Source organism: Prionailurus viverrinus, chromosome B2, assembly GCF_022837055.1.
Source record: "Prionailurus viverrinus isolate Anna chromosome B2, UM_Priviv_1.0, whole genome shotgun sequence".
Classification (NCBI taxonomy): Eukaryota; Metazoa; Chordata; class Mammalia; order Carnivora; family Felidae; genus Prionailurus; species Prionailurus viverrinus.
In genome coordinates this window covers 97,544,417-97,558,861 of record NC_062565.1, presented here as the reverse complement: position 1 = coordinate 97,558,861, position 14,445 = coordinate 97,544,417, and the positions used below count along the sequence as shown (strand labels likewise).

The 14,445-nt window shown below is 41.0% G+C and overlaps 1 protein-coding gene across 1 annotated transcript in view; it reads left to right on the top strand.

The window, feature by feature from the left end:
• SEC63 (SEC63 homolog, protein translocation regulator) overlaps positions 1-9,691 on the top strand; it is a 77,502-nt gene extending 67,811 nt beyond the window's left edge. The window contains exons 20-21 of the mRNA XM_047859413.1: positions 4,881-4,985; positions 5,972-9,691. Coding sequence (XP_047715369.1) covers positions 4,881-4,985; positions 5,972-6,115 — 249 coding nt within the window. The 3' untranslated portion in view covers positions 6,116-9,691. The remainder of the gene's footprint in view (positions 1-4,880; positions 4,986-5,971) is intronic.
• The last annotated feature ends 4,754 nt before the right edge of the window (positions 9,692-14,445 follow it).

The window sequence follows — 14,445 nt, the reverse complement described above, 5'->3', positions numbered from 1 at the left end:
TGTTCCAGTCTTTGTTTTAAAGTCTATTTTGTCTGATATCAGTATTTTTACTCTGGCTTTCTTTTGAGATTCATTTGCATGATAGATGTTTTTCCATCCCCTCACTTTCAATCTGCCAGTGTCTTTTGGTCTGAAATGAATCTCTTGTAGGCAGCATATAGATAGGTATTGTCTTTTTATCCATTCTGTCACCCTGTGTCTTTTGATTGGAGTGTTTAGTCCATTCAGAGTGATGATGATGATGGTGATGATGATGATGATTACTATTTTTTAAATGTTTTTTTTTTTTTTCAACGTTTATTTATTTTGGGGACAGAGAGAGACAGAGCATGAATGGGCAAGGGGCAGAGAGAGAGGGAGACACAGATTCGGAAACAGGCTCCAGGCTCTGAGCCATCAGCCCAGAGCCCGACGCGGGGCTCGAACTCACGGACCGCAAGATCGTGACCTGGCTGAAGTCGGACGCTTAACCGACTGCGCCACCCAGGCGCCCCGATTACTATTTTTTAGAGAGAGAGAGAGAGAGAGAAAGTGGGGGAGAGTGGCAGAGAGAATCTTAAGCAGGCTCCATGCTTAGCATGGAGCCAGATGCTGGGCTCATTCCCACAACTTTGGGATCGTGACCTGAGCCTAAATCAAGGGTCAGATGGTCAACTGACTGAGCCACCCAGAAGCCTTGCACAGAGTAATTATTAATAGGTGTGTATTTATTGCTCTTTTATTACATGTTTTGTGGTTTCTAAAGATTTTCTCTGATCCTTTCTTTCATGGTTTGCTGGTTTTCTTTAGTGATATATTTGGATTTCTCTTTATTCTTTGCATATTTATTAATGATTTTTGATTTGTGGTTACCATTAGGGTTGTATATAACATCTTTTGCATATAGCAGCCTGTATTAAGTTGATGGTTGTTTAAGTTTGAACCCATTCTTTGTTCCTCTTCTCCCCACATTTTCGGTATATATTATTACATTTTATATCCTTTTATTTTGTGAGTTCCTTGACTGATTTCTTTACAGAAGTATTCAGTTTTACAGCTTTGTGTATCCTACCTTCATAGTGTCATTTTTGATCTTTCCACTCAGAGTCCCCTTTAATATTTTTTGCAGGGCTGGTTTAGTGGTCATGAACTCTTTTACTTTTTGTTTGTCTAGGAGACTCTTTATCTCTCCTGTTCTGAATGATAGCCTTACTGGATAGTGTTTCTTGGTTGCAGGTTTTCCTCGTTCAACACTTTGAATATATCATGCCACTCCTTTCTGGCTTGGAAAGTTTCTGCTGAAAAATCTGCTGATAGCCTTATGGGGTTTCCTTTGTATGTAATTGTCTTTTTTTTCTTTTTCATGCTGCTTTTAACATTCTTTTTCTTTATTACTATATTTTGCCATTTTAATTACAATATGTCTTGGTGTGGGTCTGCTTTTGTTAATTTTGTTGAGGGTTCTCTGTGCCTCCTGGATCTATCTGTTTCCTTCTCAGATTAGGAAAGTTTTCAGCTATTATTTCTTCAAATAAATTCTGTCTCCTTTTTTCTGTCGTCTTCTGAGACTCCTATAATGTGAATGTTACTGCCGTTTGATGTAGTCACTGAGTTCGCTAGGTCTGTTCTCATTTTGTATAATCCTCCTTTCTTTTGTTTGTTCAGCTTGATCACTTTCCATTGTTCTGTCTTCTAGGCCATTAATTCATTCCTCTGCATCTGCCAGCCTGCTGTTCATTCCATTAGGCGTGTTTCTTATTTTATTTATTGATCCCTTTATCTCTGCTGTTAGTCCTTATCTCTGTGTTAATGGTCTCACTGAGGTCCTCTACTCTTTTCTCAAATCCAGTGAGTATCCTTATGATCACTGCTTTAAGTTCTCTATCAGGCATTACTTCTGTCTGTTTTGCTTAGATCTCCTGCTGTGGCCTTGTCCTGTTCTTTCATCTGGAAGAGATTCCTCTGTCTTCTCATTTTGTCTAAGTCCCTGTGCCTGTCTCTCTGTGTTAGGAAAGTCAGCTGTGTCTCCTGTTCTTGAGGGTAATGGCTTTATTTAGAAGAGGTCCTGTAGTGCCTTGCAGTGTAGTGTCCCTTGTTCCCCCAGGGTCTGGTGCTTCAGGGGGTGTCTCCAGTGTGTGCTGTGTGTGCTTTGCTTTTTTGCAAGCCAGTTGTCTGCAGAGGGTCTCTTTGTTGGTAGGCAGTGTTTGGTCCCTAGCCTGAACGTGACTGAGTTTTAACTAGGTGTGTTCTGGTCTGCTTGTGAAATGAGTCCTTTTGCCACCGCCAAGGGAGCCTAGGCCCTGCGAAACTTGGGGCTCCGCTGTGCTGGGGCTGAAGCAAGTGTGACTGGGAGGGGCAGTTGTACTGGAGTGCAGAGGGTGGGGGCTTAGTGTAAGCAAGTTAGGTAGTATTGGTACTGCTTCCCGCAGGTGGCCCTGTGCTTATGCTGAAGAGGCAGGGAGGGAAATGGCACTGGCCAGGGATTTCTCCATGAATGCTGTTTCTCAGCAGTGCCCTGTGAGATGAGCAAATACACTCCCCACTGTGTACCCCATGCACTCTTCAGGTCACTGTTTCCACACTGTATGTCTGTGGACTGTTTGCCCTGCCTTTTCTCTAAGAGCAGCCCCGATGTCCTCTCAGCGCTCCCAGAGCCAAGTATGCTGACCTTTAAAACTCTAGGCTAAAAACCCTGCTGGTTGCAAGAACTCAAGAAATTCAGGCCCTTGTGCTGTCCAAGCCAGTTACTACGGGGATTCCTTTTCCCCATGCACTCCTCTGTGGCTAGTTTGTCTCTGTCTCTTGCCCTTCTTCACGACCCTGGCTCCCTCCCCATCACAGTGGTCATAATCCATTTCTTGCCCAAACCACATCTCCGTACTTCCTTTCTTCTTTGATGTGGCCTCTTTTCTACCCTTAGTTGTGGAGTTTGTTCTGCTAGTCTTCAAGTCAATTTCTAGGGTATTTAGAATGATTTGATAGTTATCTAGTTATATTTGTGGGATGATGAGAGCATAGGGTCCTCCTACTCCCTTGGCATCTTCCTTCCCCTGGAATTGAAACTCTTAAGAGTTTGTAACTCTTTGTATATGAAGTTTATGATTTGATAGGAAATAAATATCTTCTTGACTTTTTAAAGCATTGGGCATGTTTAAAATTTGTTTTTAATTTGGGTATAGTTGACATACAATGTTATAGTAGTTTCAGGTGTTTAACATAGTGATTCAACTTCTCTGTATGTTATCCTATGCTCACAATGTGTGTAGCTACTGTCTACAGACCATATAGTGCTATTACAGTATTATTTACTATATTTTCTAGGCTGTACCTTCTGTTTATGTAACTTATTCATTCCATAACTAGAAACCTGTATCTCCTACTCCCCTTCACCCATTTTGCCCATCCCCTCTTCCCTTGCCCGTCAGTTCCCTCTGGCAACCATCAGTTTCTTCTCTGTATTTATAGGTTAGATTCTGGTTTTTGTTTATTAATTTGTTTTTTAGATTCCACATATGAGTGAAAGCATATGGTATTTTCAGCATTGGGCATTTGTAAAGGAAAAACTCACTTCCCCTGTGTGTTTCTTAGTAACTCACACTATTATCACACTCACGGCACTTTTGACACCAGGTATGGGGGTTTTTCCCCACACCAAGTAATTTTCTGTGACACCAGCTGAGTGTCCTGCAATTTAATTCAATACTGACTCTCTTTATCTGGAGTTGGGATCAGATATTGCATGGTAAGGGCTCAGTTCTATAAGACTGCCCCTCTCCCTCTATGTGCTTCAGATGCCACTTGCAAGTCTCAAGTTGTCACCTGTACTTCTGACCAACTGGCTATAAATTGGGGTTCTCATGAACCTCTCCTTGGGTTTGACAGTTTGCTAGAATGGCTCATAGAACTCAGGGGAACATACTTGCTAGTTTATTATAAAATAATGTAATAAAGGATACAGAGGACTATTCAAATGGAAGAGATAACATAAGACATGGTATGTGGTAAGGAGCATGGAGTTTCCATGCTCTTTTGAGCACACCGTTCTCCCAGCACTTCCATGTACTCACCAACTTGGCAGCTCCCTGAACACCCCCTTACTTTGAGGATTTTTATGGAGGCTTCATCAACATAGGGATGATGGATCATTAACTCAGTTTCTAGCCCCTCTCTGGAGAATGGGTGGCCGTGGCTGAGGGCTCCAGACTTCTAATCATGGCTTGGTCTTTCTGGTGACCAGACCTCATCTAGGTGTTCATCAAGGGTCACCTCATTTGAACAAAACATACTACTATTATCCAGGTAATTCTTCAGGTGTTACAAGCTCAGTGTCAGAAACCAGGGTCACAGACCAAATACTAGAACAAAAGATGTTCCTAGTGCTCTTATCACTTAGGAAATTATAGGGATTTCGCTCTGTGCCAGGAACCGGGGGTAGAGACAAATACATGTATTTTCTATTATCTCATAGCATTTATCTTAGAAATAAGAAAATCACACAAGAATTGCCTATTTGGTGAAGCCTATGTTATTTTTACATTTCATTTATTTTCCTTTATTCCCTACTTCATTTCTTCAAGTTGTCAAGGTGTGATGGTTAATACAGAACTTGGTTGCTTTAAATGTTTTCTTGAATTGCAGAGATACAAGTTAACCTCATCAGTCCTGCCTAATTTGGTTTCTTTTTTACATAGTATGTATAATAAATGACATAAATATATATATGTATTTGTTGGGGTTCCAACTTTTGTAATATTTGTTAGGGCTCCCTATGTCATCTGCTTAAATAAACCTGCCCGTTAAACGCTCTTACGTAGGAACTTTAAGAATGAGTTGTTGTTTCTTTTCGTTTCTCAAATACAGATTTTAAGTGCTGTGTTTTGTTTTTTTTTTTTTTTTTCTAGGTAGAACTGAAGTTTCCTGCACCAGGCAAGCCTGGAAATTATCAGTATACAGTGTTTCTGAGATCAGACTCCTATATGGGTTTGGATCAGATTAAACCCCTGAAGGTAATAATAGTGACTCTTCAATAAATACGGTTTCCTGTTTGAATAAGTGCTTAATATACTAGGGAAGCATTTCTAGTCTTGAAATGTAGAGTAACAGAGGGAAAAAGATGTCATCTTATACTTTATATATGATATTCTTGATGGCCTGCTCTTTCCATAATTAACTTAAGTTGTTGAGTTAAAGGAGTATAATACTTTAGAACCTTGAAAATGAATTATTAGAAGGATTTAGAATGTTAACTATAAATTACTTAAGAGATACTCTTAATATGCTTTTATATGCTATAACTTTATAGGGCCTCACCAGCTGGGTTCTTTTTTTTTTTTTTTAAGAAAAGCACATGTATTTTCCCATAGGTTCTTTTGGAGTGTTTATTAATTTCTAAAACTAATTTGTTTTTTTATCAGAGTTTATACTTTGTGTAAGTATCATTTGAAGCACATTCCTGTCAGTGTTTACCAGTTTCCCTTGAGGTTTTTATAAAAGGCATTCTTTTGTGTAAAAGCTGTATTGAAGTATTACTGCTCTGTGTGCTGGGAGTCCTAAAGTATAGGGAGCTGGTAAAGGCATGCCTGTTTTTCTCCTACGAGGATATCCTATTTCTTTCCATTGTCTACAGAATTTTATTTCAGGAAGCTGGAGGCTGCAAAAGTCACACTTGAGGTTTTCTTCCCTCAGCAGACTTCTTGAGACATACCTTGTTGTTGCTCAAGAGTCACAATTATTAATCTTCCATGCTACAGAGTAAATAGTATAGTTTCTGTAAAATTAAAATATCAAATTGTATTAGTAATTTAATGGCATTTGCATGTTAGTAGATTGCCTTTTTATTTCTGGGATGAATGTTATAAGCAAATATGTTAAATTTAGAGTTAGAACCATAAAATCTATTTCTTTATAATTGTTGCAAAGAAAATCTTTTATCATATATTTCTTCACTATGCCTCCCAAATTTCTCATGTCTGCATTTAATTCTTCTTTATAGTTGGAAGTTCACGAGGCTAAGCCTGTACCGGAAAATCACCCACAGTGGGATACAGCAATAGAGGGGGATGAAGACCAGGAAGACAGCGAGGGCTTTGAAGATAGCTTTGAGGAAGAGGAAGAAGAGGAGGAAGATGATGACTAAGCAGTACTATGACTGGACCACAATATTTGCACATACTTGCAAATTTTTGCTGTTTCAGAAGTGTATAATAAACCAGAAACAGTGCAGAACTGCTGTTGAGGGAGGTATTAGTTCTTTACTCGAAATGGGTGCATAATACAACTGGGCAGTGGTGGTGCCTTGGTGCAGTCCGAAATGCTTAAGGCTTGTTAGAGCCTTTCACGTATGAATGGGATGGTGCATTTATTTCATCTGCAAACGATAATAAACCCTTTGTTATAACTGTCCAGAAGTGTGGGCTATGTATTATCTGATCATTTTATGGTCCCAGTAAAAGTAAAGGTACATGAAAACCAATCTATAAGTGAGCAACTTTTCTTTGTTTAGCTTTAGTTTGTAGCAAACATTAGAGGATGATAAACACCACACATACGTTTTAAGTAACATCTGCTCAAGTTTTAATCTTTTGATAAGCTCTATCATTCATTTTATTGACATTTTGCAGTGATACAAGACTATTTATAACAGCTCTATTCATAGCTTTAAACTTTTTATTTTTATCTATCTTGGTCATAAGTTGGCATTCTGTCACATTCCACATAATACGGAGGGCTACATTTGGGGATTTTCCTTTTCTTAATTGCCCAGAGTTATTAGGTTATAAAAATGGCTTTTAATGGCTTAAAACATTTTTAAGCCTCTATTTTAGCAGATCAGTGCAGGATCTAATTCTTTTTATAACTATAGGTCTAAAAATGAGTGTGGGACCATATGTTCTCTGATGTTGGTGACTCATGTTATTAAGCCTTTTTTAAAAGGTTCACTATAAAAGCTAAAATACATTCTTAGCTTTTAATCTACCTGACTCAGAAGCCTTTTAAGGAAAAAAATAGATAACATGCAGTGGAGGCATTTTTTTGTATTCATTTTGGACTCCTGTCAATAAAATAGAAGTTTGACTCATTTTACATTTGTAACGGTGTGTCTTTTTACTCCCAGAGAAAGCATATAATAGGATAATTCATTCTTTTATTTTTCAACTAAAGTATAATAATGTCCATTACTGCTCAAGTGGCCACTGTGTCTGTATGGCATAGAAAACCGTATGAGTGGGAGGAGTTTCCCCCTCACACGTTGCAACCCCGAAGGATAGTGCTTCTAGAGAGTAGAAATGTATACATGATGAATCACTGAGGTAAGATGAATATTTTTATTACTAGTTACTGAGGAAGCGTATGTCTGTAATATTACAGGACTGATTGTAATAATCCCTCTCCTATCAAAATCTCCATAGGCCAAAGTACTGTTGGAATACTGATTTGTGACCTTACTGATTTAAAAGGTTGCCACTTTCCATTCAGAATTACCACTGGTGTTTTGTTACTGCAGTAGTTGGAAATAAAATGTGAAAATTTCCAAAAACATGAATGGTTTTCCTGGTTCTAAATTTAGGATGTAATATTTTCTACAGTATGTTCAAAGCGATTTCTCCATTGGAAACTCCATCACCTGTTTTTCTCTTTAAAGGTGTTAGACCCTTCCTTGGCAGGCAGAAGTGCCACTGAGGAGTTGTTTCTCTTTGCAAGTAGAGGGTTTAATTTTTGAGTTAGGTTTTGCCGGGAAGGTGAGACTGTCAGGTGAGACAGCTGCTGGTCACCTAAGTGTGGTAGAAGGCAGTGAGCCCTGCCCGTAGCATCAAGCAAAAGGAGTTGTTCAAGAAAACGTGTGAACGAACCAGTGTGTAATGTACACATGTCCTGGTTTTCTTAAAAGATAATTTTCAAGAAAGTATTTCTATTCTAGTAGCCATTTTGTCTTACAGAGGCTTTCTGTGTTTAGAGAGGATGATTTCACAACCTAGTAACTCACCATAGTACTTAAAAAAACAGCATCACCTTGACCTTAGAAAATGCCACTAGTCTGTTTTCCTTTGCCCTCTGGGTGATCTATATGTACTTCCCAACCAAGTAAGTACATTATCCTCTAATAAGTACTTTAGGTAAAAAAAAAAACCCTCCATATTGCAATAGTGAAAGAACTGAGCCTTCGGTTTATGGTTCCCCCATCTCTTCAGCAAATCTCTAAACTCCATATCCTGTCTTCTGATCAAGATTTGATAACTGACCCTGGTTTGCATTAATCTAATGGAAACTCTTAGTGTAGTTTCAGTTTTGTTTTCATCAAGAAACTTTTGCCAACAGAATAATCGAGCATACAGATGAAAACTGTGTACACAAAGTGAAACATTATTTATGAAATTTATTTAAATTGTGTAATATTTTTCTCTAAATCGGCAAAGTACCTATTAGAAGATAACTCTTCCATGAGGAGACCACACTTGAAAGTCTAGCAGTTATAAAACTTGATTGAGGTCCCATGGTGTTTGTCATGCGTGTATCCCAATCTCAAAAGTCAGATGTTCATGTCCTTTCTACAAAGTTTTTAAGTTTTCATGAATAACTTTTTAAAATTAAGGAGCACTTTGTGTGGGGTAATACCCTTACATTGCTCCCAGCTTGCACTAAGGGGTGGAGAAGGACAAGCCTGGCTTGTTGTTTTACTCCGCTGCATGGCGGGAAGCTCAGACCTTGTGTGGAAGCAGTGTGGGTTGCGGGATGCCAAAGGACTGACTGATGGGGAAAAGATGTGGGAGGATGTTGAGGAATGTAATGAAACTCTCTGAGTGTATTGCTGACCATGATGTCTATCTAGTTCTTTGCTTCAACAAATCAAAACCAGATGCTGAAGTGTTCTTTCGCAACAGTTATTTCAAATGTAACTCCGCAGTCTATGTATTTGAGGGGTCGTTCATCATATGTCATATATTCACTGCGTTTCTATGTTTCCAGGACAATGATTGGATACCGGGGCTATAGAAATCAAAGAATTCATGTTCTTAAGGACTCACTGGTATCAGGACAGGCAGATGTGTGGCAATCCATTCTAAACCGTTTGCATTAGCTAATGGTCGTTGTTTGGGATGCCCTCCCCCCCTCCCCGCCCCCCACCGCTTTTAAAGTCTTTTCCACCGTAGGCAGAGGAATTACTTTTAGGTACTAGCTGTTTTTTGTTTTTTGCTTTTCTTAAACAGGCAAATCGTCATCCTTTAAGTATTTCTTGAAAGCATTTTTGTCCCCAAATATTCTTACTTAACTCTATGAAACCCCCATTTAAGTTTGCCTTAAGATGAAACGGCTAACACTGAACCATAAAGTACCATTTCATTGGCTGTGTGGTGATTGGTCCTAATGTGTCTTAAGTTAGTGTCAAACATCTTCACACATTTAAACTAGATATTAGGGCTATTTTGCAAAACTGTAAAAGCTATGATCTTGCACATTTTTCTGTAACTTGAGCTAAAAATCCAAATACAGCAATCCTTGGCATGCTTTAGGGCTGTGGTTTCAGGTGGGTGTGTTATATATCCCTGGGGTATGCAGATAATCAGTCCGTGGGGAAAAGGTAAAATGGTTATTTGTATTTACTCTCACCCTTTTAAATTTCTATTTTTGTGTGTTTTATAATGTACATAATATATTGTACAATTGTACACTTATATAATTTGTAAATAAATAATACATTTATTGGTGCATTATATATTTTTTTCTGATTTCAGTGCATGATCAAAACATTTAGGCAGGCTGCTTTTAGGTACAGTTAGGGTGACATTTATTTTATTTATTTTTTTAATGTTTGTTTATTTTTGAGAGAGACGGAGACAGAATGTGAGTGGGTTAGGGGCAGAGCAAGAGGGAGACACAGAATCCGAAGCAGGCTCCAGGCTCCAGGCTCCAAGCTGTCAGCACAGAGCCTGACACGGGGCTGGAACTCAACGAGCTGTGAGATCATGAGCTGAAGTCAGCTGCTCAGCCAACTGAGCCACCCAGGCGCCCCTAGATAGGGTAACATTTAAACTAAAATGAAGGTTTGGACTTGTGGCACTCACCGTTTGAGTTCACAGTGTGATGTTACTCTGCTGGAAGAGTTGGCATTCCGTCTAGTCCTGTAGGGCCCAGGAGCAAAGTGATACTTTCTGAGATGGAACTGAATAGGTTTGGTGATGGGGTTAATAGATGAGGGAAGGGTTCTAAGCAGATGTCCATGGAATAGAAGTGGGGTAGGTGGAGGCAGAAGTGCTAGGGACGACCTGTTGGGATGTCCAGCAAAGGCTACTGTTAGTGGTTCTGTTAGTGGTCCTGTAATCTGGCTGCTACAAATTAAAGGTGAGTATTGGGAAGGACTGCCTACTCTCTTTTCAGCATGAGGTGGTTCAGCATTAACCTGTCAGGCTGCAGATGCAAAGGGAGCTGTGTTCCTTTATCTTTCTGAACACCTGAGGTTTATACTTTAAAGTCTGGAAAGTGGTAGCAATGCATAACAGAGATGTGAGCTGGAAAGTGGTAGCAATGCATAACAGAGATGTGAGCAGATTCCATGAAGAGCAACTTCAAACAATTTCCCTGTAGTTTCCAGCCTGGTTCCGGTAGAGGGCGATAGGGCCACGATTTTCAATTAAGCAAAGAAGTGTTTCGCTTGTGGGACTAAACCAAAATTAAATATGTGCTTTGCGATTTATTTTATTTCCACCTTCTAGGATTACCTTCTTCCCCTTTAACCTCTTTTAGTCCTATCTAACCATTGTCTCTCTTACATATGTCTTTTAATACATTATATTAACTTCTCATTTTTCTGGCTGTAAATATTAAGTGCATTTGCAACAAACTCCAGAAGACAATCCATACGTATTCATTGCACTGGAATTGTATTAGATCGTTTGCCTGAGAGAGCTGGAAAATCAGGTAGGACAAAGAAATCCTTTTATTCTATGAGATTTAAGTTTCGGGGGTGACTGGTGTCAACAACTATGAAGGGTCAGACGCTGTGTGCAAGCTAACAAGTTAACCTGCCACAGTGTCATGGACGTTGGCCAAAGACAGGAGAGTCCCAGGTCAGAAGGCTCTCTGGCTGCGTGAGCTTCCTGTTCCTCATCTGCTCCTCTGGTCTTCCAAGTTCCATGGGGGCGATGCCGAGTAGCCCAGGTAGAGGCTGTCACAGCTGAGGAATTTCCAGCTCAGGAAGCCTAGTCTTTTAAAGGGCATGCAAGCAAGGCTGTCCAAGAGGGGAAAACTCTCTCTTCCAAGGTTGTTTCCTACATAAAAAGATAGTCTGGAACAAGAAAGCTCTGTGCCTCCTCTCACAAGGTGTGCAGAAACATGAGATTCCCGTGGAAAATTGTCAAAAGTCAGAATTCAAAATACATAGTACCTCTGTTTACAGGGAATCTTTGGACTTTGGTTGAAATTGAGGAAGCTCTGAAATACTCTCAAGAGTCGTGCTGGCACCTGGGATCGTCCTTTGAAGGAAGATTTATTTTTGGTTTTGACTGTGAAAAGTCAAAGTTAGAGATTATGCAGATGAGTGGGGAGGGGAATCAAATTTGCTGATAGACATTTTGATCAAGAATGAGGCATGTGACTAAAATTTAATGAGAGACTTTAAAAATCATGATCATTGAGCTGCATTTGAGACATCCAATAATATTACCAGGATAACTATAGTCTCCCTCATTTCTATGCATTAGTCTGCATCTATATCTTTGTAAAATTAGTCTACTTACTTTATAATCGCATCCAAAGTTTCTCCAGCCTTTAAAAAAGAAATGCCAGTATAATTAACATCCAGTGTTCTCTTAGTGTCTCTCCAGCTTTTTTATTTCTTGATTTTCTGCCACATCCTTGGGACTTCAGTCACTGGCTGTGCTGAACTTCTCTTTCCAAGTTTCTCCAAAAGCCTACAGTTGGTCTCCTTGACGCGATAGCACACACACACTGAAACAGAGCGGAGAGGTAGCACCAGGAGGGGTGCCCCCGCCAAAGGGAAGCAAGGCACCCCTCCCAAGTGTCCTGAAGTTGTAGCTCTGCCCACAACCAACTCCTGGGTCAGAACTCCGCACTTAGTCTTTCCCACGATCCCCGGGAGCTCTGGCCCCACTTACCCCGCCCCTTCCTGACAAAACCCTGATCCAGGCCTATTATCATGGAAATTACAAGGATTAATGCAATTTTCAGCGAAGTGCTTTTGAGAATTGGAGATGAAACTTTAGTGTTATGATTCACAGCATTCTTTCTTTATACACTGAAAACCCCCACGTGTTTCAAGTCTGCTGACTTCCTGACAGGGTAGCTCACTAAATGTCAGAAGTGACACTTCAGGAAGAGCACATTTCAGATGGGAGTTTGGGTTTGGTAATACTAAAACTGAGTTTTGAGTAGATTTTTGAATGTGTGTTAAAGAGAAAAAAATTTAGAGTGAGAAAAAAAATTTTTTTTTAAAAGGAAGCCTTCCTCCATCTCAGTATGATTTGCAAAGTTTACTTTGCATTTGGTACTAAGGTATTTATAATCCTCCCTAACTGTCCACATAAACTGTCTGTAATGTGGACTAGAAACAAAATCCCTGGATTTTGTTTTTGGGTTTTTAAAAACATTTTTTAGTTTTATATGTTTATTTTTGAGACCGAGAACACGAATGGGGAAGGGGCAGAGGGCAAGGGGACAGAGGATCTGAAGCTGGCTCTGGGGTTGACAGCGGGGCTTGAATTCACAAACCCTGAGATCATGACCTGAGTTGAAGTCAGATGCTCAACTGACTGAGCCACCCAGGCGCCCCCCAAATCCCTGGCTTTTGGTCTTGGGAGCTACCTCCGTGGGGTGGCACTGTTGTGGGAAGTTAATGACTTCTCTTCAGCTCTAGTTTGAAGTAAATTGCACTCCCGGTTTTACCCACAGAGGGCCAGGTGTTGATGTGAGGGAGAGACCTACAAAGGAAGACCCAGAGAAGAGAAGTGACTTGTCACAGCTGGTGACAAAACTGGAGCAGGGATGCAGGCACCTTTCCATACAGGCTGCTGCACACAGTCCACAACCCATGTGTCTACCTGTGCCACACAGCCTCCCACAGCAGAGCCACCACAGGAAGCACCCTCCTCCCCAAAGGAGGTTCCTCTCGGGCTCCAGGGCCTGGGGCCTGAGGGTGTAGGGAGGGGCAGAGGACAAAGCTAATAGTAGACTATTGTTTGCTGTCCCAGGTGCTTGGGACACAAAGAGAACAGAACAGAAAAAGCAGGAAAAGATCCCTGCCCATGCATTCTACCAGGGGGTAAAGAATGAACAATAAACATGACAGATAAGTAATGTAAATAGTATATCCGAACTTGCTAAGTGTAATGGAAAAAGAAGTAGAAAAAGGTAAAGAAGGCAGGGAGGACGGTTTCAGTTTTCATGGTCAAGACGGGCCTCATCTCAAGGCTGACATCTGGGTCAAGGCTTGAAGGAATGAAGAAGTTAGCCATACAGATTTGGGGGCAGAGTGTTCTGGACAGAGGGCAAAGCAAACACACAGGCTCCAAGACACTAGCGGCCTGGCCTGTATGCAGAGCACTCAAGAGGCCAGGGAGTGGATCAGAGTGAATCAGGAGAGAGAGCAAAGTCACAGCAGGCTGGGCCCTGTAGGCCCTTGTAAGGACATCAGCTTCTACTCTGGGTGAAGTGGGAGCCACTGCAAGTTTTTGAGCAAGGGAGGGACGGGATCTGCTTGTGTCTTAAAAGGATTCCTCTGGCTGTTGTGTTTAAAACAAACAAACAGAAACAGACTAAAGAGAGGGGGCTTGAAGCAGGAAGACCCAGTGAGGTTACTGCAGAAAACTCCCTGAGGTTTTTACATACATTACAAGGCAATAGGTGAGGTAGTATAGCTGTGCCTCAGCCCATACGGAGGCTCCGATGGTGTGGCAGCCGTGGACGGTGTGGCAGCCGTGGAGGTAGGGGGCAGTGTTTGGATTTGGGCTGTGCATATTTGAAGGTAAAGCCAGCAGGCTAACCCAGTGAGTCGGATGTGCTGCTATGAGAGAAAGAAGGGAGTAAGGATGCTGCTAAGGATGTGTCTGAACAAGTGGAAGGAGGGAGTTGCCATCAGCTGAGAAGGTAAAGGCAAGAGGTGGAACAGATCTGGGAGGAAAAATTAGAAGTCCTGTTTTGATATGTTAGATTGAGATTCTTCATAGGAAAATCTTAGGGAGGCGGCTGGATGTAGGAGTCGGGTTTGAGAACAAAGTCCAGTTAGAAATACAAATTTGGGGTTAAATGGCATTTACATGCTGGATGGGATCCCTAAAGAAATATGAGTAGAGGTCTGGGCCCTGAGGGGGGTTGACATTACAGGGTTGGAGGCGGGGAGGGGGGAAGGCAGTGGTGCCGGAGGCAGAGAAGGAGAGCAGGAAAACCAAGAGTGCAGTGACCAGGAGGACACTGTGTCAGGAGAAGGGGTGCCATTGGTGTCACCTACTGCTCAGA